Genomic DNA, 24,399 nt, shown 5'->3' with positions numbered 1-24,399 from the left:
AGAGAGAAGAGAGAAAGAGAGAGAAGGAGGGAGGAGCAGCCCAGGGTTTCAAACTGGCAACCTCAGTGTTTCAGGTTGACGCTTTATGCACTGCACCACCACAGGTCAGGCCGATGGCTTTCTTGTATGTGCCTTGAGCAGGGACTCCCAACTGAGCCAGTGACCCTTTGCTCAAGCCAGTAACCTTGGGCTTCAAGTCAGTGACCTTGCTCTCAAGCTGGTGAGCCTGTGCTCCATCTACATAAGCCAGCTCAGAAGCTGGCAGCTTTGGAGTTTCACACTTGGGTCCTCAGTGTCCCAGGTCAGTGCTCTATCCACTGTGCCACCAACTGGTCAGGTCAGAGAAGACTTTTAAATAAGATGCTGGGATGGCCCAGGAGCCTGGAGCAGGGTTGTAAGTGGGGTACTCGCCTTGGGCATGGAATCTAAAGGGGGTGCTAAAGTTTCAGTCATAGAGATGAATGATATATTTTTAATTACTTAACCTTATCTTAGGTCAGTTTTAGATTTACAGAAAAATGGCAAAGGTAGTACAGAGTTCCCATGTACCCCAACCCAGTTTTTGCTACTAACATCTTACATTAGTGTTTCTCAGACTCAGGCTACTAATATCAATACATCATTGTTAACTAACACCCACACTTTGTTCATAACTTCTTAGTTTTTTCCTGAGGTCCCAGGACACCGTCCAGGATTCCATGTGACAGGTGTCACATCTAGGACCCCTCTGGGCTATGATGTTTCAGACACATTCCTCAATTTTCATGCTCTGGGCAGCTGTGTGAGGAGGATGAGTCAAGAGTTTGGTAGATGCCCCTTTATTGGGGTCGTCTGGTGTTTTTCTCATGGTCTGGCTTGGGCAGTGGGATGAGTAATATTTTAATGAAATGTTTTTTAAAATTGGAACTAATGCAAGAGAAATCCATAGTGAATAAAATATCAAAAACTTAAATCCTGGCCTAATCTGTGGTGGTGCAGTGGGTAGAGCATCAATCTGGAACACGGAGGTTGCTGGTTCAAAACACTGAGCTTGCTGGGTCAAGGCATATACGGCAGGCAACGAGCAAGCAATAACGACTAAAGTGAAGCAACTATGAGTTTACACTTCTTCCTCCCCACCCTCGGTAAAATCAGTAAATACAATCTTTAAAAAAATTATTTACTTTAAGAAAAAACAAACCTTAACCCTTTGAGTAGTACGAACATTCATGTATATCCTCGTGCCTCCTGACCATCCAGAGTACAATTGTACAAAAAAAAATTTTTTTTTTTCTTTACAAGGACAGAGAGAGAGTCAGAGAGAGGGATAGATGGGGCAGACAGACAGGAATGGAGAGAGATGAGAAGCATCAATCATCAGTTTTTTGTTGCGATACCTTTGTTGTTCATTGATTGCTTTCTCATATGTGCCTTGACCGCGGGCCTTCAGCAGACCGAGTAACCCCTTGCTCGAGCCAGTGACCTTGGGTCTAAGCTGGTGAGCATTTTTTATTTTGCTCAAGCCAGATGAGCCCGTGCTCCAGCTGGCGACCTCTGGGTCTCGAACCTGGGTCCTCAGCATCCCAGTTCAACGCTCTATCCACTGTGCCACCGCCTGGTCAGGCTGTACAAAAATTTTTATTTTAAAAATGTGTAAGGCAACATTAATAAAAGGCAATTGTATGTTCTTCTTGTTTCCATAAATTGGTTATCAAACATTTTAAGTTAATACAACTGTAACTGGAACTAATTTCATTTTTTGAAAAAACAACAACACTCATTTCCAGGGGTCAGCGAGCCTGAAAAAAACCTCACTACTCAAAGGGATAAATCCTGTATCAGAATTGCTGGTTATCCCTTTTGCCTGAGCTCTAACCTGGTTTCCCTTTGTGCTGCTGCAGACTGAGACCCCTGCTGTCCAGGGAGAGGAGGGTGTGAGATAGAAAGGGCCTCAGTAGGCTAGCCTGGCAGAGACAGGCATGTGAAACCAGGTACCCCACTATCTTTGGCGAGTGGGGCCAGCAGCTTTTTGTGAGTTCAGAGTTTATTCCAGAAGGCAGTTCCTAGAGGACAGAAATGGAGGAAGTGGCCCAAGGTGACCACCTCTGTGGGGAGGGGGACGGAGAGAGTGGGGAGTGGCCAGGGTGCAAGAGGGAGAAGCTTGGTTTGTCTCTGCTCTGTTCACCATGTACCCTCTCCCCCTCTTGGAATTGCCCCCAGCAGACCTGTTCTGTTCTGTATTTTCACAGGGCAAGAGAGGGCAGTTTTCCTTTTTTTTTTTTTTTTTTTTTTTGTATTTTTCCGAAGCGAGAAACGGGGAGAGACAGTTAGACTCCCGCATGTGCCCGACGGGATCTACCCCGGCACGCCCACCAGGGGGCGATGCTCTGCCCCTCCGGGGCGTCGCTCTGCCCTGACCAGAGCCACTCTAGCGCCTGGGGCAGAGGCCAAGGAGCCATCCCCAGCGCCCGGGCCATCTTTGCTCCAATGGAGCCTCGGCTGTGGGAGGGGAAGAGAGAGACAGAGAGGAAGGAGAGGGGGAGGGGTGGAGAAGCAGATGGGCACTTCTCCTGTGTGCCCTGGCCGGGAATCGAATCCGGGACTCCTGCACGCCAGGCCGACGCTCTACCACTGAGCCAACCAGCCAGGGCCTCCTTTTTTTTTTAAATTATTTTTTATTTATGTTTAAGATTTTACAGAGAGAGGAGACAGGAGGGTGGGAGCAAGAAGCACCAACTCATATTTGCTTCACTTTAGTTGTTCATTGATTGCTTGTCACGTGTGCCTTGACCAGGCAAGATCAGGGTTTTGAACCTGTGACCTCAGCATTCCAGGTTGATGCTTTATCCACTGTGCCACCACAGGCCAGGCAAGGTCAGTTTTCTTATCTGTGAAATGGGGCCAGGAACCCATATCCTGCTCTGTGGGATGATGTGTCTGGGAGCTGCTGGAGTGAGGTGGGACATCCAGGCCTGGGAGGGTGTGAGGGAGAGGTCTCAGACAGGCTCTTTAGTCTTGTCTGGATTTGCCCCAGACATTCTGGTTTTTACCCTGGAAAATCCCATATCCAGGAAAGCCCTCAGTCTCATGCAAACTGGCACCATGGATCACCCTACTGATTTATAGGTCCTTGACAGCTCAGGGGCCTTTCCTATGAAAGGGAGGGGAGTGGCCCTCTCAGTTTCTAAGCTGACCTTGCACCCCAGCACAGATACGCGCTGGTATCCAGCTTTGTGGCACATGTTGCAGTTGTCCACGCCAGCTGCCCTGAGAGTGGGTCTGCTTGTCATCCTCTCTGCCTTCTCAGCACCACATGAAATCTTAACAACTTGATTGAGCTATAACTCCCATCTGATTCAGTTAACCTAATTAAACTCCACCGTTCAGTGTTTTTAAAAAAATATGTATGGTATAGTCATCACCACTATCTAATTCCAAAACATTCCATTACCACCAAAGAAACCCTGTTCCCATTAATAGTCACTCTCTAACCCCTGACAACCACTAACCACTTTCTCTGTGATTTGCTGCTTCTGGACATTTCACATAAAGGAATCACACACTCTGTGGCTTTTTGTGTCTGGCTTTTTACTGAGCACCATGTTTTCAAGGTTCATCCATGTTATAGTGTCAGTTCTGCACTCCTTTTCGTGGCTGAGTAACATTCCAGTGTGTAGAGGGACCACATTTGTGTATCCATTATCTGTCAGAGGACATTTGTGTTTTCACTTTCTAGCTGTTGTGAATTGTGCTGCTATGAGCACAGGTGCAGGTTTTATATAAATGTTATTTCCTCTGAGGGGGTCTCTAGCAGTAGAATTGCTGTGTTATGTGGTTACTCTTTGCTTAACCGTCTGAGCAACTGCCAGGCTACCTTCACAGCGGCTGCAGCACTTTCCATTCCCACCCTCCATGAGCAGAGGTTCCCACTTCTCCACGTTCTCACCGGCACTTGTTACTATTTGTCTTCTTGACTCTGAGGAAGTGAGGTTGTGTCTCACTGTCCTGCTTTGGTTCCAGGTATTTGTAAAGGTGTACCTCCATGTGAGGAGGGTGGGACAAGGAGGCTGACAGGAAATTTGCTGGCAGAGGACAAGTGATGGGGTGAGGGGGCAGGTCAGGCGGTCACCTGGGGTCTCCCAGGGTTGGTGGGGCTGAGCTAGTTGGGAGACTTCCAGTGTTAGTAGGTGTATCCATCCTGGGACACCTGCTGTTGCAGGGGGCTTTCCTTCACCTGGGCCTTGCTGTCTCCCCAGGTAAGCGGGATCAAGACACTCTATGAGTCGGAGCTGGCCGATGCCCGCAGAGTACTGGATGAGACGGCCCGAGAGCGTGCCCGGCTACAGATCGAAATAGGAAAACTGAGGTCTGAGGTGGAAGAGGCCAACAAAAGGTAGGAGGTGCAGCTGGTGTGATGTTGCTGATTTCAGGACCATGGTGATTTCAGGGTGAGGTGGGAGCCGCTGGCATGCCAACATGTGGTATGCCAACCCGCTGTCTCACATGTGGTAAGGTGGCTTTCATCTTCTGTGCCTCTTCTCAGGGTCCCCATCCTGGGAAACTTTGGGGCCAGAATTCCCCTCCTCCCACCCTTGCTCCAACTGGACCCATTGCAGCCTGGTGACCTTTTAGGCTGAGCCTTTTCTCTTATTTGCAAAGCATACTCTTTGCCTACTTATGACTAAAAGTCTGAAAATTTGGAGAACAAGATGGTGCTGGTGATGATAGTAACAGAAGCAATAAAGTAATTTAAATGTGTCAAGTATTAAAGTAGTAAAGGGATACTATGAGTATCACCAAGTTCAGTCATGATCCCCTTTTAGCCTCACAGATTCTTATCTTCATTTACAGAGGGGGAAACTGAGGCACAGAGTTGAGGACTTGTTCAAGTTTCCTCAACTTGACAGTGACCAGGACTGAGTCTTGGACTCTGGTTTCCTGAGTCCCTCTTATAGTTTCAACAGCCAGTAGTCACCTTTATATTTATGGGGTTTTTTTGTTTGTTTTTGTTTTTTATAGAGAGAGGAATAGGTAAGGACAGACAGGAACGGAGAGAGATAAGAAGCATCAATCATCAGTTTTTCATTGCGACACCTTAGTTGTTCATTGATTGCTTTCTCATATGTGCCTTGACTTCGGGCCTTCAGCAGAACGAGTAACCCCTTGCTCAAGCTAGCGACCTTATGTCCAAGCTGGTGAGCTTTGCTCAAAGCCGATGAGCCCGTGCTCCAGCTGGCGACCTCGGGGTCTCGAACCTGGGTCCTCGGCATCCCAGTCCTACGCTCTATCCACTGCGCCACCGCCTGGTCAGGCTATTTATGGTATTTTTTTTCCCTTGATTAGTAAACATTTTTTTACTAATGGAAAAGTTCAGTTACTAGTGGAAAGTTCAGTTTCGAAAATCTCCCCTGAAGTGTCCCCATTGTCAACATCTTGTGTTAATAAGTGAGCTATATTGTTACAACAGATGAGGCAGTTTCTATATATTATTATTTTTGTTGAATTTAGAGAGAAAGGAAGGTAGAAAGAGAGAAAGATTTGTTCTGCCCATCTATGCATTCATTGGTTGATTTTTATATGTGCTTGGACCAGGGATTGAACCCACAACCATGGCTTATCAGGTTGACATTCCAACCAACTGAGCTAACTGGCTAGAGCATGTCTATACATGATTATTGACTGAAGTTCAGAGTTGACATTCTGCCTGTCTTTTCTGGTCTGAGCCAAGAAGTCATGTTTTTTCTGTTTATTAAGAGTCATAGATGTTCACTGTTGAGAATGGAAAATGCAAGATAGTGCAAAAAAAAATTAAAATGTCTATGATCCTCCACCCAGATGGAATTGCCATGACCTATCTGGTACATGCCTTTTCAGCCTTTTTAATTTAAATTAAAGGTGGACACAATCAGCAATGAAGATTCTTTCATTGTAGCAAGCCTCTGTCTCCTTAGTTATTGCTGTCCTCTGTGATGTCATGTCCCAGCTGCTGGCATATACCATGTCCCAGCATCTGAGAGTATGTCACCAGAGGCTGCCATGGCTCAGTTAGGCTGTACCCAGTGGTGGGATTCAGCCAGTTCTCACTGGTTCTACAAAACCAATACCTAATTTTTTTAATTTTTTTATTTTTCTAAAGTGAGAAGCGGAGAGGCAGAGACAGACTCTCTCATGTGCCCGACTGGAATTCACCTGGCATGCCCACTAGGAGGCGATGCTCTGCCCATCTAGGCCATTGCTCTGTTGCAGCCTGAGCCATTCTAGCACCTGAGGTGGAGGCCATGGAGCCATCCTCAGCGCCCGAGCCAATCCAGCTTTGGCTGCAGGAGGGGAAGAGAGATAGAGAGAAAGGAGAGGGGAAGGGTGGAGAAGCAGATGGGTGCTTCTCCTGTGTGCCCTGACCAGGAATTGAACCCAAGACATCCACATGCTGGGCTGATGCTCTACCACTGAGCCAACCGGCCAGGGCCAATACCTAATTTTTTGAGTTCAGCAAATGGGTCGTTAAAATGGCACTTGTAAGCAGGTCTTCTATAAGGTGGGCACTTGAGCAGCTGCCCAGTGTGGAAATCACAATTTATATTCCTTACTCTTTTTTAATGTTTATCTCTGCAATAGCATATTCTGTGTGCCCGTAGTGTTCATTCCATCTATAGGTGAAAAAATTTGACAGAACTATGCTTGTAATATTTATGTATTTGTTTCATAAAACTCATGATACCTTTGATGAAATACACTACATTTTAATTCTTCATATTTGTTACTTCAGTAGAAAGTGAGGACACCAATCAAGAAGCAATATGGAGTGCCTGACCAGGTGGTGGCGCAGTGGATAGAGCATTGGACTGGAATGCGGAAGGACCCAGGTTCGAGACCCTGAGGTCGCCAGCTTGAGCGCGGGCTCATCTGGCTTGAGCAAAGCTCACCAGCTTGGACCCAAGGTCACTGGCTTGAGCAAGGGTTTACTCGGTCTGCTGAAGGCCCACGGTCAAGGCACATATGCGAAAGCAATCAATGAACAACTAAATTGCTGCAATGAAGAATTGATGCTTCTCATCTCTCCCTGTCTGTCTGTCCCTATCTGTCCCTCTCTCTGACTCTCTCTGTCACAAAAAAAAAAAAAAGAAGAAGAAGAAGAAGCAATATGGGAAAACCTTAAATAGTTTTATCTTTTTTCAGGTATTACTTAATGTTTTTTTATTAATATTTTAAAATTCTTTATTTTTTAAATTTATTTTTATTTATTTATTTATTTTTACAGAGACAGAGTCAGAGAGAAGGATAGACAGGGACAGACAGATAGGAACGGAGAGATGAGAAGCATCAATCATTAGTTTTTCGTTGCACATTGCGACACCTTAGTTGTTCATTGATTGCTTTCTCATATGTGCCTTGACCGCAGGCCTTTAGGAGACCGAGTAACCCCCTTGCTAGAGCCAGCGACCTTGGGTCCAAGCTGGTGAGCTTCCGCTCAAACCAGATGAGCCCGCGCTCAAGGTGGCGACCTCGAGGTCTCGAACCTGGGTCCTCTGCATCCCAGTCCGATGCTCTATCCACTGCGCCAACGCCTGGTCAGGCAAAATTTTGTCTTATAATATAGTTTTGTGTACTTTTATTGTTATTATTTAAGTATTAAATGCATGAAATAATAAACTACCTTTTTGTATATCATTTTTTAATACTTAAAACGGTCATTAGGGCAGAGAATTGGTTGTTAAATTATTTGAATTCCACCACTGGCTGTACCCATTGTTCTGTGATAGCTTCCTTCGGTAACAGCTGTACCTGTTGTCAGGACAGTCATTTCCCTTGGCTTGTAAGCAAGACTCTCACCTGATCCTAGGCATGGTGGATGACTTGTTAATTTTAGGTCCCCACTCTGGAAAGATGGCCTCCTGGACTCACTGGGCCTGTGGCCTTTTCCTTTTCCGGTCTCCGGCCTTTAGTATTTATATATCTGTGGGTGCTTCTCTAGGTTGCCTGATTTCCTGTTCCTTGTCCTCAAGTCCTGTTCCTGCAGTGTTGGGCTGTAACCCCAAACGTGACGTACTTCCCAGAAGGTCACATCCAGTGCTTTTCTTTTCCTGACAAATTTATCACCAGACCCCCTTCATGGTAGATCCCAGGTAGCCACGTGGAGGACTCAATAAATAGGCCAGATTCCCCCACATAATCCTCCAGGAATTATGGTTACATGGGCAAGGAATCTGCTTTAACACCTTGAAGCTCTTGAGAAACAGGCGCAGAGCAGTCAGAGCCACCACTGCCCCTGCCTTCTGACCATTCTGTGGAGATCTGCAGACCCTAAAATTGGATCAAGTTGTTTAGAAGTTTTCCACATTTCCTGATTCCTCTGTTCCTGTCACCTGGCCTGTTGCTAATTGTGAACTTGCCTGGGCCTTTGTATTTCTCTTTCCTGGGCCTGAAGCCTCATCTGCTGGAAATACTGGACCTATTGTGTTCCCAGCACCACCTCCCGCAGGGCCAAGGCGTGTACCACTTAAAGGTGCTGCTCCCACCCAGCACATGCTTGGTCCCCATCTCCCTTCCCTGCTCTGTTTGTCCATACAACAGATTCATGTCTGATGTTGCACTGTCGTCTGCTTGTGGGCAGGGCTGTTCTCAGATGTATCTCTGGTGTGAAGCCAGCATTCTCCAGGCTGAACCCACTGGTCTTTAGACCGCTGCAGTTCACACGAGCTTATGCATTATCTTCAGTGGTTCTCACCCATGGTGATTCTGCCTGCAGGGAACACTGGGTGATATCTGGAGACATTTGTGGTCATCATGGCTGGGGTGTTCCTGGCCTGAAGGGGATGGGGGCAGGGGATGCTGCTCAACCTCCCACAGTGTACAGGACAGCCCCACAGAATAATCCAGCCCTGATATCCTCATTGCCAAGGGGGAGACTCTGGGTATCCCTACAATTGCTAGAGATGGTTTACACAGTTCCTTGGGGGAAAGGTGGGTAAGCTTTCAACCCCAAGAACATTTGTGTAAGAAATGTATGAGCCTAAAGTTCATGCTATTAAGAGTTGCATGTTAAAGAATCCATTTATCATCTTTTTTTTTTTTTAATGCATGTAAGCTTTTTTTTTTAGATTTCATTGATTTTTAGAGAGGAAGATAGAGAAAGAGGGAGAAGTGGGAAGCATCAACTCATAGTAGTTGCTTCCTGTAGGTGCCTTGACTGGGCAAGCCCAGGGTTTTAAACCAGCGTCCTCAGTGTTCCAGGTCAACGTTCTATCCACTGCGCCACCACAGGTCAGGCCCATTTGGCGTCTTAAATATTTGATATTAGAGATAATTCTGTTAGAATACCAGGTGGTCCTGTGTGAAATAGCTAAAGCTTACATAGGATATCAATTTTTCAAAGGCCAGGGTTTTAATTTATGACATTAATAAATTAAATCAGAGTTCTGGCCTTAATGATCCTTGTTTGTGATTATAATTCTCAGAAAAGGACATAAAAACTCATGCCTTGAACTTTTTTTCTTTTTTTTTTTTACAGGGACAGAGAGAGAGTCAGAGAGAGGGATAGACAGGAACAGACAGACAGGAACAGAGAGAGATGGAAGTATCAATCATCAGTTTTTCATTGCGAGCCCTTAGTTGTTCATTGATTGCTTTCTCATATGTGCTTTGACCGTGGGCCTTCAGCACACCGAGTAACCCCTTGCTTAAGCCCGCGACCTTGGGTCCAAGCTGGTGAGCTTTGCTCAGACCAGATGAGCCCGCGCTCAAGCTGGCGACCTTGAGGTCTCGAACCTGGGTCCTTTGCATCCCAGTCCGACGCTCTATCTACTGCGCCACTGCCTGGTCAGGCAAACATTTCTTGAATACTTGTATTTGTTAGGTTGACAGAGTTTTGATGGTGCCAGGCAGGTTTGAGGAAGGGTTATTTTGTGCCTATAGGCGAGGGCCCCTTACACAAGAGAGCAGGGGCTGGGTTAAACCCCAAGAGCAAAAGGGCCCTGGGCTCAAAGGCAGAAGTAAACTTGTCCTTGTCCCTCCCTAGGCTCCAGCCACACAGCTGCTCAACCCTCCCAGCTAACCTCTGCTCTTTACTTTCAGCTCCAAGAAGAAGGATGGCGAGCTCACAGTGGCCCAGGGCCGTGTGAAGGACCTGGAGTCCCTGTTCCACCGGAGTGAGGCTGAGCTGGCTGCTGCCCTCAGTGATAAGCGTGGCCTTGAGAACGATGTGGCAGAGCTCCGGGCTCAGCTGGCCAAGGTAGGAGCCGGGCAGGCCCCAGTGTGGCGATGGGAGGCCTCAGCTGGCAGGGATATGAGGGTCCAGAGTGGGCAAGGGTCTCCTGCAGGTGTAAGTTTGTGTATTTAAGGAGATCCGTAGGCACAAGGAGCCAGACAGGTGAGTGCAGAAGACGGACTGTCACCCCAGCTTGTCCTACATCTCCCAGGCAGAAGACGGTCATGCAGTGGCCAAGAAGCAGCTGGAGAAGGAGACACTGATGCGCGTGGACCTTGAGAACCGCTGTCAGAGCCTGCAGGAGGAGCTGGACTTCCGCAAGAGCGTCTTTGAGGAGGTGAGCCTTCTGTATGCTATTGGAATATGGTCCATTTTCGTATTTTTGCATATGTTTCTCCAGTTTTTCATCACTTGTTGAAGAGCCTGTCTGTACCCCATTGTATATCCTTGCCTCTTTTGTTGTAAATTAATTTAACATATTAGTGAGGACTTATTTCTGAACTTTCTGTTCTGTTCCCCCTTTTTTCTTTTTTTTTTTTACAGAGACAGAGAGAGAGTCAGAGAGAGGGATAGCTAGGGACAGACAGACAGGAAGGGAGAGAGATGAGAAGCATCAATCATAAGTTTTTTGTTGCGACACCTTAGTTGTTCATTGATTGCTTTCTCATATATGCCTTGACCCTGGGCTACAGCAGACCAAGTAACCCCTTGCTTGAGCCAGCGACCTTGGGTCCAAGCTGGTGAGCTTTGCTCAAACCAGATGAGCCCGCGCTCAAGCTGGCGACCTCGGGGTCTCAAACCTGGGTCTTCTGCATCCCAGTCCGACGCTCCATCCACTGCGCCACCACCTGGTCAGGCTCTATGTGTCTGTTTTAATGCCCATACTGTGCTATTTTGATCATTGTAGCTTTACGGTATGGTTTAATCTCAGGGCACATAATACCTCCCACTTTGTTCTTTCTCAAAATATCTTTGGCTATTTGGTGTCTATTATGGTTTCTTAAAACTTTAGGATTAGTTCTGATTCTGTGTGTGGGTGCGGGTGGGTGTGTGCATACATGCACCAAAGTGATTCTTATCAGAAAAGTTTGGCAAACTAAGGCCTTTGTGACAATTCTGTCTCTGGCCAGTATTATAAAATAAGTCTTGTAAGTGACCTGCAAGTGTCCCACCCACTTCAGTGTCACAGATAGACTCCGTGCATGGTTGAATCAATTGAATGTGCCAGAAAGTCATGGTTAAACAGACCTCAATGTTCAAACCAACCAGAGAATGAATGGCAGTGTTAATTCCTTATCAGATATATAATTTACAGTTTAGTTTTTCTTTTTTTCTTTTTTTTTTAATTAATTTTTTTGACAGAGACAGGGAGAGTCAGAGGGACAGATAGGGACAGAGAGACAGAAAGGGAGATGAGAAGCACCAATTCTTTGTTGCAGCTCTTTATTTGTTCATTGATTGCTTTCTCATATGTGTCTTGACCAGGGGGCTACAGCAGAGCGAGTGACCCTTTGCTCAAGCCAGTGACCTTGGGCTCAAGCCAGCGATCATCGGGTCATGTCTATGATCCTGCGCTCAAGCCAGATGAGCCCGCGCTCAAGCTTGAGACCTCAGGGTTTCAAACCTGGGTCCTCTGCATCCCAGTCCAATGCTCTATCCACTGTACCACCGCCTGGTCAGGCTACAGTTTAGTTTTTCAATTCTCATCACCCCTTCCCCTGTAGTGACCACCATCTTATTCTTTGCAACTATGGGTTTTTTTTTATTTAATTTATTCATTTGTTTCATTCTTTAGATTCCACACATAAGTGAAATTATATGGTATTTGTCTTTTCTCTCACTTATTTCACTTAGCCTGATACCTTGTAGGTCCACCCGTGTTCCAAATGCCAAGATGTCATTGTGTTCTTTTTTTATGGTTGAGTAATATCCATCATATGTATGTGCCATGTCTTTATCCAGTTATCTGCCAGTGGACACTTAGGTTGCTTCCATATCTTGGCTATTCTAAATAATACAGCAGTTAGCATAGGGGTGCATGTGTTTTGTCTTTTTTATTTTACTTATTTATTTATTTTTTACAGAGACAGAGAGTGAGTCTGAGAGAGGGATAGATAGGGACAGACAGACAGGAATGGAGAGAGATGAGAAGCATCAATCATTAGTTTTGTATTGCGCATTGCAACACCTTAGTTGTCCATTGATTGCTTTCTCATATGTGCCTTGACTGCGGGCCTTCAGCAGACCGAGTAACCCCTTGCTGGAGCCAGCGACCTTGGGTTCAAGCTGGTGGGCTTTTGCTCAAACCAGATGAGCCTGCGCTCAAGCCGGTGACCTCGGGGTCTCGAACCTGGGTCTTCCGCATCCCAGTCAGACGCTCTATCCACTGCGCCACCGCCTGGTCAGGCTGTTTTGTCTTTTTGAATTAGTGTTTTGGATTTTTTTGTATAAGTACCCAGAATTGGGATTGCTGGCTCATAAGGTAGGTCTATTTTTAATTTTTGTGTGTGTGTGTATTTTTCTGAAGCTGGAAATGGGGAGGCAGTCAGACAGACTCCCGCATGCGCCCGACCAGGATCCACCCGGCATGCTCACCAGAGGGCGATGCTCTGCCCATCTGGGGCGTTGCTCTGTTGCAGTCAGAGCCATTCTAGCGCCTGAGGCAGAGGCCACAGGGCCATCCTCAGCGCCCAGGCAAACTTTGCTCCAATGGAGCCTTGGCTGCGGGAGGGGAAGAGAGAGACAGAGAAGAAAGCGCGGCGGAGGGGTGGAGAAGCAAATGGGCGCTTCTCCTGTGTGCCCTGGCCGGGAATCGAACCCGGGTCCTCCGCACGCTAGGCCGACGCTCTACCACTGAGCCAACCGGCCAGGGCCAAGCTGGTGAGCTTTGCTCAAACCAGATGAGGCTGCGCTCAGCTGTTTTTTTTTTTTTTTTTTCTGAAGCTGGAAACGGGGAGAGACAGTCAGACAGACTCCCGCATGCGCCCGACCAGGATCCACCCAGCACGCCCACCAGGGGGCGACCCACTCCAGCGCCTGGGGTAGAGGCCAAGGAGCCATCCCCAGTGCCCAGGCCATCTTTGCACCAATGGAGCCTCGGCTGCGGGAGGGGAAGAGAGAGACAGAGAGGAAGGAGAGGGGGAGGGGTGGAGAAGCAGATGGGCGCTTCTCCTGTGTGCCCTGGCCAGGAATCGAACCCGGGACTTCTGCACGCCAGGCCGATGCTCTACCACTGAGCCAACCTGCCAGGGCCTCAGCTGTTGATCTTAAGGTCTCGAACCTGGGTCCTCCGCATCCCAGTCCAACACTCTATCCACTGCGGCACTGCCTGGTCAGGCAGACATTGAGCATCTTTTCATGTTTATTGGCCATTTCTTTGTCTTCTTGGGAAGTGTCTGTTCAGGTTCTCAGTTCATTGTTTAATAGGATTTTTTTTTTTAAAGATTCATTTCAGTTGTTCATTGATTGTCGTATGTGCCTTGACCAGGTAGCCCAGGGTTCCGAACCTGTGGCCTCAGCAATTCCATGTCGAAGCTCTATCCACTGTGCCACCGCAGGCCAGGCTAATAGGATTTTTTTTTTATCAAGCTGTATTAGTTTTTTTTTTTATATATATATTTCATAGCGTGTACTTACTTTTTTTTTTTGGTGAGTGAGAGACAAGAAGAGAGTCAGATGAGAAGCATCAACTTGTAGTTGTGGCACTTTAATTGTTCATTGATTGTTTCTCATACGTACCTTGATGTTGGGGGCTCCAGCCAAGATGGTGACCCTTTGCTCAAGCCAATGACCTTGGGCTTCAAGCCAGCAATCTTTGGGCTCAAGTCAGTGACCATCGGATCATGTCGATGATTCCATACTCAAGCTGGTGATCTCAGGGTTTCAAACCTGGTACCTCAGTGTCCCGGACCAACACTCTATCCACTGTGCCATCACTAGTCAGGCTCTGTATAAGTTCTTTATGTATTTTGTATATAGTCTCTTATCGGTGGTATTGTTTGCAAATATCTTCTCTCATTCTGTTGGTTGCCTTTTTGTTTTGTTGGGGTTTTTTGCTGTGCAGAAGCTTTTTAGTTTGCTGTAGTTCCATTCATTTATTTATTTTTTCTTTTACTTGTGTTGCTTTCGAGTCAAGTTCACAAAAACTTGTGTGACACCAAGGTCCAGAAGTTTAGTGTCTATGTTGTCTTCTTTATATTATATATTAACAGGTCTTACACTTAAGACTTTAATCCAATTTGAGATTGTTTCTGTGTGTGGTGTCAGCAGTCTAGTTTCACTCTTGCGTGTGACTGTGCAATTTTCCCAGCATCATTTATTGAAGAAGCTTTCCTTTCCTCAGGTACATTATATGTTTTTGGCTACTCTGTTGAACATTAGTTGTCTGTATGAATGGGCTTATTAAGGGCTCTTGATTCTGTCCCATTAGTCTGTGTCTTTTTCTGCCAGTGCTATACTGTTTTGACTATTGTGGCTTTTTAACATAGTTTGAAGTTAGGGAGTGTGATACCCTTGGTTGTCATGGTACCCGATGGATTGTTTCTCTGTGTATTTGGGCAGTGAACTCTTGTTTAGATACTGCTTTGGTGTTAATAGTTTGATAGGTTCATAAGTACAGGTGTTCTTTTCTCTTCCAGCTGGAAGTGTGATAGTATAAGTTTGTTTTCCTGTCACCTCTACAAGGACACCTCTGGGGTCTGGGTGGGGTAGTGTTATCTGGGTCATGGAAAATGCCCCATATAGCCCAAGTTGGTGGGTATCCCCTCTATCCAGGTCAGGTGGGGCTCCAGGCCTGCAGGTTTCCAGCGCTGCCTTCTTGAAACCTGCTGCTGCCAGAGTGTGCCATCTGAGATGTCTCTGCTGCCTCTACTGGGTTCTCCCCCTACCGGGATCTGCTATGATGGGTGGGCCAGTGGTGGGCAAAGGGAGGGCCTTTATGAGTGCTGCTCTGCCTCCATGCTAGTAACTGCCGTTTCCTAGTCCACAGCTGCTGCACTGCAGGGCTGCATCTCTACCTTTGTCACCAGGTTTAGCTGAAATGAGCAGTGGCCACTCAAGTGGGTGGCTTCTACCCCCTACTTCCTGATTGCTGTGTGGGGACTGCGACTGGACTCCTCCAGCACCACCACACCTGCAGCCCCCTCCATCCTTCCCCTTCCCTCCCCTGCTTGTTCCAGTTAGTGACCTTCAGATGTCCCTACTCATGGATCTCTCAGATGTGTTTTATATGCTGGACCAAGGATCCTTTGTTGAGTTAGTTGTCAGTCTTGCTGTGGCTTTTAGGGAAGAGACGAAGGGGTCTTCTCACTCACTGCATTAAGATGTTGGCATTCCTTTTCTGTTTTGGGGTGGGGTTTTTTTGGTTTGTTTGGTTTTTTTTTTGGGGGGGGGCACACTCTTAGGTAAGAGGTGCTTTTTTTTATATATATATTCATTTTAGAGAGGAGAGGGAGAGACAGAGAGAGAGGAGAGACAGAGAGAGAGAAGGAGGAGGAGCTGGAAGCATCAACTCCCATATGTGCCTTGACCAAGCAAGCCAGGGTTTTGAACCGGTGACCTCAGCATTTCCAGGTCGACGCTTTATCCACTGCGCCACCACAGGTCAGGCGGTTTGTTTGTTTTTAACAGAGACAGAGTTAGAGAGAGGGATAGATAGGGACAGATAGACAGGAACGGAGAGAGATGAGAAGCATCACTCATCAGTTTTTTGTGATGACACCTTAGTTGTTCATTGATTGCTTTCTCATATGTGCCTTGACCATGGGCCTTCAGCAAACCGAGTAACCCCTTGCTTGAGCCAGCGACCTTGGGTCCAAACTGGTGAGGTTTTGCTCAAACCAGATGAGTCCACGTTCAAGCTGGTGACCTCGGGGTCTCGAACCTGGGTCCTTCCACATCCCAGTTTGATGCTCTATCCACTGCGCTACCACCTGGTCAGGCTGTTTTTTTTTTTGTTTGTTTGTTTGTTTTTAATTTTTATTAATTTTTAGAGAGGAAGGAGAGAGAGAGAAGGGGGAGGGAGGAGCAAGAAGCATCAACTCCCATATGTGCCTTGACCAGGCAAGCCCAGGGTTTCGAACTGGTGACCTCAGCATTCCAGGTTGACGCTTTATCCACTGTGCCACCACAGGTCAGGCCTGTTGTTGTTGTTTTTTGACAGTGAGAGAGTTCGAGAGAGGGACAATCATGTCTATGATTCCACAGGCAGAAATTCTTTAATAACAACCTTATTGAAATATTCCCATATCATAAAGTTTCAAAGTGTATAATTTAGAGTGGTTTCTTAGTACATTCACAAGCTTGAGCAACCTTCTCCTTTAATAGAATATTCCAGCCTGACCACGGAGTGCCGCAGTGGATATTGGACTGGTACACAGAGGACCCAGGATCAAAACCCCAAGGTCGCCAACTTGAGCACAGGCTTATCCAGCTTGAGCATAGGCTCACCAGCTTGAGTGCGGGGTTGCTGGCTTGAACATGGGATCAGAGACATGACCCCATGGTTGCTGGCTTGAGCCCAAGGTCGCTGGCTTGAGCAAGGGATCACTCGCTCTGCTGTAGCCCCCTGGTCAAGGCACATATGAGAAAGCAATCAGTGGACAAGTAAGGTGCCACAACAAAGAATTGATACTTCTCATCTCTTCTTTCCTGTCTGTTCCTATCTGTCCCTCTCTCTGTCTCTGTCACACACATACATACATACACAAAGAATATTCCATTGCCCCCAAAAGAAGCCCTGCACCCATTAACAGTCACTCTTTTTTTTTGTATTTTTCTGAAGTTGGAAACGGGAAGGCAGTCAGACAGACTCCCGCATGTGCCTGACTGGGATCCACCCGGCATGCCCACCAGGGGGCGATGCTCTGCCCCTCTGGGGCGTTGCTCTGTTGCAACCAGAGCTATTCTAGCGCCTGAGGGAGAGGCCACAGAGCCATCCTCAGCGCCTGGGCCAACTTTGCTCCAATGGAGCCCAGGATGCAGGAGGGGAAGAGAGAGACAGAGAGGAAGGAGAGGGGGAGGGGTGGAGAAGCAGATGGACGCTTCTCCTGTGTGCCCTGGCCGGGAATCGAACCCGGGACCTCTGCACGCCAGGTCAACGCTCTACTACTGAGCCAACCGGCCAGGGCAACAGTCATTCTTAATCCCCTACTTTCTTCCTGTCTGTGAATGTGCCTGCTCTGGGCATTCACATAAATGTAATCAGATACCATGTGGCCTTCTGTGTCTGGCCTCTCTCACTGAGCTTCATGTTTCCTTTCTCTTTTTAAAGATTTTATTGATTTTTCAGAAAGGAGAGGGGTGGGGTATGAATGAGAAGTCTCAACTCAGTTAAAAAGATTTTATTTACTGATTTTAGAGAGAAGCGAGTTAGAAAGTAGGGTGGGGGGAGAGTATCATGTTTGCCTTGACTGGGCAAGCCCAGAGTTTTGAACCAGCAAACCTCAGCATTCCAGGTCAATTCCTTATCTACTGTGCCACCACAGGTAAGGCTCAACTCATAGTTGCTTCACTTTAGTTGTTCATTGATTGTTTGTCAAATGTGCCTTGACTGGGCAAGCCTCGGAGCTCTAGGTTGACGCTGTATCCACTGTGCCACCACGGCAAGGCCAAGCTTTATGTTTTCAAGGTTCATCCATGTTGTAGCCTGTATCAGTGCTTCACCCCTTTTCATGGCTGAGTAGTATTCTGGTGTGTGGATGGACTACATTTTGTTTGTCCATTCATCATCAGAGGAATCTTTGGGCCGTGTCCTTTCTGATAATGTGAAATGTGAATTTGATGATAATTTGTGAACAAGTAACCAGGGCAATTCCCCAGAGATTTCCTGTTTGCATAGTTTTGCCCTCGCTCACATCTGGCACTTGGGTTGGAGGCCACTGGTGAGCAGATGGGTCGATGGCAGGGCTGGGATTGGTTACCCTCAGCCTGCCAGCATCCTGCCTGCCTCAGCAGGTCTGCTCTGCCCCCAGGAGGTACGGGAGACGCGCAGCCTGCACGAGCGGCACCTAGTGGAGGTGGACAGCAGCCGGCAACAGGAGTATGACTTCCGGATGGCACAGGCGCTGGAGGAGCTGCGCAGCCAGCATGACGAGCAAGTGCGGCTGTACAAGCTGGAGTTGGAGCAAGCCTACCAGGCTAAGGTGTGGGTGGGAAGGGACGGGTGGGAAAGTACAGGTGGCTTCCTGCCCCACATCTGGTGCCTCATCCCCCTTCTTCTGTCCCCTCAGCTGGACAATGCCAAATTGAGCTCTGACCAGAATGACAAGGCTGCCAGCGCTGCCCGTGAGGAGCTGAAGGAGGCACGCATGCGGGTTGAGTCCCTCAGCTACCAGCTCTCCGGCCTCCAGAAGCAGGTCACTCACAGGGGTCCCCACCTTCCCTAGTCCCCCAACCCCAGCAGGGTCCTTCCTCCTGCCTCTGGGTGGTAAATGCCACCTTGAAGATCAGGCACCTGGCCATCCCTGTCCTATCTCTCTTTTGCCAAGTGAGGCTGCCCAGCTGCTGGACCCCATCCCCTCCAGGCCTGATCTCTGTTTCTAGCCCAGAGCTGGGTGGGCTTCTCCTCATGACGCACACAGGCCGCCCTGACCGGGCCCTCGGACCCCTCCCCAGGCTAGTGCAGCTGAAGACCGGATCCGAGAGCTAGAGGAGGCCATGGCTGGGGAGCGTGACAGGTTCCGGAAGATGCTGGATGCTAAGGAGCTGGAGATGACAGAAATGAGGGACGTGATGCAGCAGCAGCTGGCCGAGTACCAGGAGCTGCTGGATGTCAAGTTGGCCTTGGACATGGAGATCAGTGCCTACCGCAAGCTGCTGGAGGGCGAGGAGGAGAGGTGGGTGAGGGGTGGTGAAGAAGTACGTAGTGGGGTGAGGAGGGGGTGCGCGGCCAGGAGGAACGGGACAGGATTTGGTGGGGAGTGGTGGGTTGGAATGATGTGGGAAGTGGGGTATGGTGGGGTTTTAGGAGAGGGGTAAGGAGAGGGCAGCCGGGGGCAGGTCAGGACAGGCTGGTGAGTCTGCCCATCTGGCACTGTTCGGGTTGTCTTGGTGTGACCTTGGGCCAACAGGCCCTCAGCTGCCACCACTAGTCACCCCTGGCACTCCCCCCAGGCTGAAACTGTCCCCCAGTCCATCGTCACGGGTCACCATCTCACGGGCCACCTCGAGCAGCGGCAGCAGTGTGTCTATGACCAGGCGCTCAGGCCGCAGCAAGCGGAGGCGTCTGGAGGCGGAGGAGCCACCAGGCACAGGCTCCAGTGGCATCAGCTCAGGTGGCAGTAGCAGCAGCAGCAGTTTCCACCTGGCTCAGCAGGCCTCGGCCTCGGGCAGCATCAGCATTGAGGAGATTGACCTGGAGGGCAAGTTCGTGCAGCTAAAGAACAGCTCAGACAAAGTAAGGGGCCTTGATCCTGGGGGGCCCCCGGTTGGGTCTTTCAGAACTGTGTTAGGCAGTGTCCCCTTTGCAGGACCAGTCTCTGGGGAACTGGAGGATCAAGAGGCAGGTCCTAGAAGGGGAAGAGATTGCCTACAAGTTCACACCCAAGTACGTGCTACGCGCTGGCCAGACCGTCACGGTAGGTGACTGCAGAAGGGCAGGTGGGTTATGGGGTGATAGGGAGAGTGGCCACCAGTTGGAGGAAGTGGGCAGCAGCAACCACGTAGGTGACAGATTGTGAGATGGGATCTGGAGAAGCAGGACCTGGCTTGGTGGGGTTGGGGTAGTGGTTAAGCACTGGTTCTAAGAACAACTGCCTGATGTTACAAGTCACCTGTGTGCCATCATCACTCCATTGAGCCCTCCGTGGAGCTCTTTGGAATGCCTAAGTGTCATGCCAGGATCCCATGGAGATAGATCTGAGTCCAGGCTGTTTGGCCAGCAGGCACTGGCAAGAAACGTAACAGTCGTGGGTATGGGCCCTGGAGCTGACCTGCTTCAGATCCCAGCTCATCCTGTTTGCCAAGATGAGTGCCCTTGGCCATTGGGAATTTCAGTCTTTTCTTCCATACTGTGGTGATCATTATACCTGGGGAGGACCCAGTAAGGCTGGAAAGATTAAACGCTTGGGGCGTTAAAGGGGGGCTGTGAAAGGGACTGGCTAGTGGCACATGCACGAGGACTAGAGCCAGCATTGATGTGAGGCCCTCCTGTGTGTCCCCAGGTGTGGGCAGCTGGTTCAGGGGTGGCCCACAGCCCCCCCTCGACACTTGTGTGGAAGAGTCAGAATAGCTGGGGCACGGGCGAGAGTTTCCGGACTGTCCTGGTCAATGCTGACGGGGAGGTGAGTGCCTGGAGTTTGGGGTATGTGGGCTTCCTTTGCCTCAGTCCTGGGGCCTCCTTTGTCCACCCCATACCAGCCGTCAGCTGGTGCTGAAGCCCTGGGGTGGAGCTTAGGCCAGCAGAGCCAGTGAAGGCAGCCCTGGGCCTGGTCCCCGGATGGCACTCTGCATTGTGGTGACACCCTGTCCAAGCATGTTAACTGCCACCAATGTGGGCTAAGTGCCCGCACCTAAGGGATTGAGTGACCATGACTCTTGTCTTACACAGGAAGTGGCCATCAGAACCGTGAAACAGTCCTCTGTGGTTCGGGAGACCGAGAATGGAGAGGAGGGAGAAGAGGAGGGAGCCGAGTTTGGTGAGGAGGATCTTTTCCATCAGCAGGTAGGGACCTTGGGGGACACACTCGGGTACATACATGTAGACTCACGCACACATGCACCCATGGGCCCTCCTCGCTGGACCCCCAGCGTTTATGTGGGCTCCTGCAGCTGTGGGCACAACTGGCCTTGCCTGGTCCTTGGCACCCCCCAGGCCCCTCCGCTCCCGGCTCTGCTGGGCCCTGCAGTTTGTACCTGGAGACCGCATGGGAGCAGCAGTGCTTTCAGGTGTTGCCTGTTTTGTGGACCTCAGAGTACAATCCCAGGGATCCCTGGGAGTGGGGTGTTGAAAGGTGATTGCCCTCTGCCATCACGACTTTGTGTCTGAAATTGTCTGAATGGCTCTTTGAGAGAAGTTGGAGAGCCTAGGACCGCACCATATTAGATATAAGTTGTGAAACTTCTGTCTGAGACATAAAACTGTGATGTATTGTATAGCTTAGAGCAGAGGTAAGGGAGACATGGAAGGTTTGGGAACTGGGGTAGTTAAGGCTGATGCCACTGGCCCTGTTATCTTTCTAGGGGCTGGGCTTCCTGAGGTGGCTCAGGCGCTGGGCCTGGGCTCAGTCCAGCCCCTTGGCAGGGTTGGGGGCCACCAGCTACCTTCTTAAGCTCCTAGTCCCTCCTCACCACAGTTCTCTTTCCGTCTCCCAGGGGGACCCACGGACCACCTCAAGAGGCTGCTGCGTGATGTGAACAGAACATGCCTCATCACATATCTTTTACCCAGAGCCACTGAAAACTATTTTTATATCATTGGCTTTCTTTAGTCCTTCATACATTTCTAGAGAATTTTTAAGCAAACTGCCAGAATGTGGGGCGGGTCTGTGTTCTATTCCATCAATGGGTTTCTGTGGACCCTCCCTTCAGCCACTGTCCAAACTTCTTTTGGTGCCCGTTTCCCCTGTGGGTTGAATTTCAGCCCAGGAACCTAATGGCTGACAGGTTTGGGCTTGGAGGCTGGAGGGGCCCATGTACTAGCTCTACCCCCCTTCATTACAGACAGGCCAGAATGGGAGGGGAGCTGCCTATTGGGCCTGGAGGTAGACAGAGAAGCTGTAGATATTCAGTAGTTTGTGTTATTAAGCTTTTAAGAACCAAATTCAGAGTGTAGGTTTTTGCCTGGTGGAGGTAGGGGCGTCCTCTGTGGAGTTTGGTGGCTCCTTCCACCAGAACATGGTATGGGAGCACTTGGGAATCAGGTTTTATTGTCCACCTGGCTTCCAGGGTTGTTGCAACTCCTGCTCTGAAGGCGTTGGGTGGCAGGCAGGTTTGTCCACTTGTGTGAATCAGAGCATCATGGGGGAAGCTCCTTGTTCCCATTCTGGCTGCCTGACCCTTGAGTTTCTGGAGCAGGACTAGTAGGACAGGAGAGAAAGAAACCTAGGGACAGGGACACTTGCTACTAGAGACTAGTAAACAGGCGACAAGTGTGACGACCTTGGTAGCAAATGTCTCACGTTCCAGGACCATGTCCAGGTGTAACACCACTTCCTGCCCTCCTGTCACAAAGATAGTGACTTCAGGGTGAGCCGTTGGATGCCTCCCTCTGTGCACCTCGTGCCCGGGACAGGTGCCAGCCTCCCACCATCTCGTATATTCTGCATATATATCGCTATTCTCGCTTCTATCTGTAACTCTTGCTGAAATGATGTTACTCAGGCCACTGCCAGCTGATCCCTTTAGGGTGGTTCCATGTCATGGCCAGCTTCTGGCCACCCATTGACCCTCTCTGCATTAGCCTATCGTTTACAGCCCCCAACCTAGATACACAGAAGTTATTTTTTTAACGGATATTTATTTTTTTACATTGGTCAGTACTCAGATTGCCGATTCTGCTTCAGTGGCTCAGGCCAGGGTTACAGGGACGGTCCCCAGAGGGCCTGTCTCAGTGAGCTCTGAGCCCTCAGATGGTAAATTCCTTCAGAAAGGGCAGCTCAAGTCTTAAAGACAATACTTAGCCTGGGAGGCTTACTACCTGGGTGGGCAGTTTCAGAGCAGCCTGCTGGCTGGCCCTTTGGTTCTCTGGCTGGGAGAGGCACACCCCCAGGCCTGGCTTTCCTTGGGAATTGCTTATGGCAAGGCGGGGTGGAGGCCAGAGCCGTGGTAAGGAGAGCCCCAGTGGCTGACAACCTAAATGTGCTATTGAGTCTAGAGTTCAGCCACAACTCTTGCTTTACGTCTGAGTTCTTCCCGTGGCCACCCTAAATTCTCAGGCCGTGGAGGGAAGTGTGTCACCAGAACAATTCTTGAAAGGTTCTGGTGGGCCCTTGAGAACTTCCCTGGCCTGGCGATGCAGCACCCTGTAGCCTGCCTGAGCCTTCCCTGGGGGTACATGCTGAGCCCAAGGTGGGGTCTCACTCACACACCCCACAGCAAGACCGCTGGCCCGTGGGGGTCTGGAGAGTTTGCAATGAGGCACTGGGAGGGCAGGTCTTGGTGCCCCAAACAGAAGGGACAGTGACATCCAGTGACATATTTTGGGAATCTGGGGGATCAGAACTGTGTCCTGAAATTTGAGTTTGTGATTTGCTAACAGTCTCGCACAGCTGTGTATGTGGATAGGAAGGGAGAGGGCCTGCCCTCTCCGCAGACCCAGGGTCCCCCTGGTTCCTGGCAGAGGCCTCAGGTGGAGCTAGGAAGTGCTCATATGGGCAGGGTGGTGATGCTCAGTGGTAATCAAGTATTTGGAAACATGGAGCAGAAATCAATGTGAAATTGCTTGCTGTGGCCTGGGAAACAGTGCACGTGTCCTTAAACAAGCTTAGCTTTAAGCCACTTAAAGTGATACAGAAGTGATGCCTCTGTCTGAGCCCGTCAGGTGACTGAACCCAGCACCCCTCCTAGAGAAACACCAGACTGGGGGTGGGCAGCAGTGGTGAGGAGGCGGCCTGCAGGTGGGTGACTGGGCAAGTGTACCAGGTCCAGAGCCAGGCTCAGGGGCTCACCTGGGGCATGACGTTCAGCTAGTTTCCTAACTGAAGCTCTGACACAGAGACCCTGCAGTTCTGTTCACATTAGCAACAAGCGGGACTAACATTCCTCCAGGCCGGCAGAGGCAGAATTTACCTGAAAGGTTTGATGTCTGTTCACAACATTCAGTGGAGTCAGCTTCCAGAACGGGCGGCAGGTGTACACTTTTGTTTCAGACATGTGTTGGTGGTTTTTAAGATGCATGCCAAATGTGTGGTTTCTTTTTTCCTCCAATGCTTTGTAATATACATTTTCTGACTGGAAACTTTTGTACAACACTCCAATAAACATTTTTGCTTTTAAGTTGTGCCTCTGAGTTTAAGGCCAGGGCTATTAGAGTCCAACTGCTAAAATGCCAATGGCCTTCCTAGAGTGAAAGCCACAGAGGGGTCTGGGAAGGCAGTGGCAGGCTGGCCTCCCACCTCCCAGTTGCAAACTCAAATATGTACACAGACAACAGTTATTCATCTGAGATAACCAAGGGCCAAGTGAGCAGCTGACAAGGCAGAGATGAACAGAAGGCTGGGGACCCTCGGCTTGTAAGCACCCCCTCCACTTGCATAGAGCACCAACGGTTCCCACCTGCG

The 24,399-nt window shown here is 49.2% G+C and overlaps 1 protein-coding gene across 1 annotated transcript in view; it reads left to right on the top strand.

Annotated features, from left to right (window-relative positions):
• The window catches only part of LMNB2 (lamin B2), a 29,337-nt gene extending 5,222 nt beyond the window's left edge, over positions 1-24,115 (top strand). Inside the window, exons 2-12 of the mRNA XM_066343076.1 lie at positions 4,236-4,372; positions 10,051-10,207; positions 10,395-10,520; positions 18,154-18,324; positions 18,412-18,537; positions 18,797-19,017; positions 19,295-19,577; positions 19,651-19,758; positions 20,344-20,463; positions 20,730-20,843; positions 21,494-24,115. Coding sequence (XP_066199173.1) covers positions 4,236-4,372; positions 10,051-10,207; positions 10,395-10,520; positions 18,154-18,324; positions 18,412-18,537; positions 18,797-19,017; positions 19,295-19,577; positions 19,651-19,758; positions 20,344-20,463; positions 20,730-20,843; positions 21,494-21,535 — 1,605 coding nt within the window. The 3' untranslated portion in view covers positions 21,536-24,115. The remainder of the gene's footprint in view (positions 1-4,235; positions 4,373-10,050; positions 10,208-10,394; positions 10,521-18,153; positions 18,325-18,411; positions 18,538-18,796; positions 19,018-19,294; positions 19,578-19,650; positions 19,759-20,343; positions 20,464-20,729; positions 20,844-21,493) is intronic.
• Positions 24,116-24,399: the final 284 nt, after the last annotated feature.

This window comes from Saccopteryx leptura, chromosome 1 (assembly GCF_036850995.1).
Source record: "Saccopteryx leptura isolate mSacLep1 chromosome 1, mSacLep1_pri_phased_curated, whole genome shotgun sequence".
In the NCBI taxonomy this organism is placed as follows: Eukaryota; Metazoa; Chordata; class Mammalia; order Chiroptera; family Emballonuridae; genus Saccopteryx; species Saccopteryx leptura.
The sequence above is the reverse complement of the archived record's forward strand: the minus strand, read 5'-3'. Positions and strand labels throughout refer to the sequence as shown.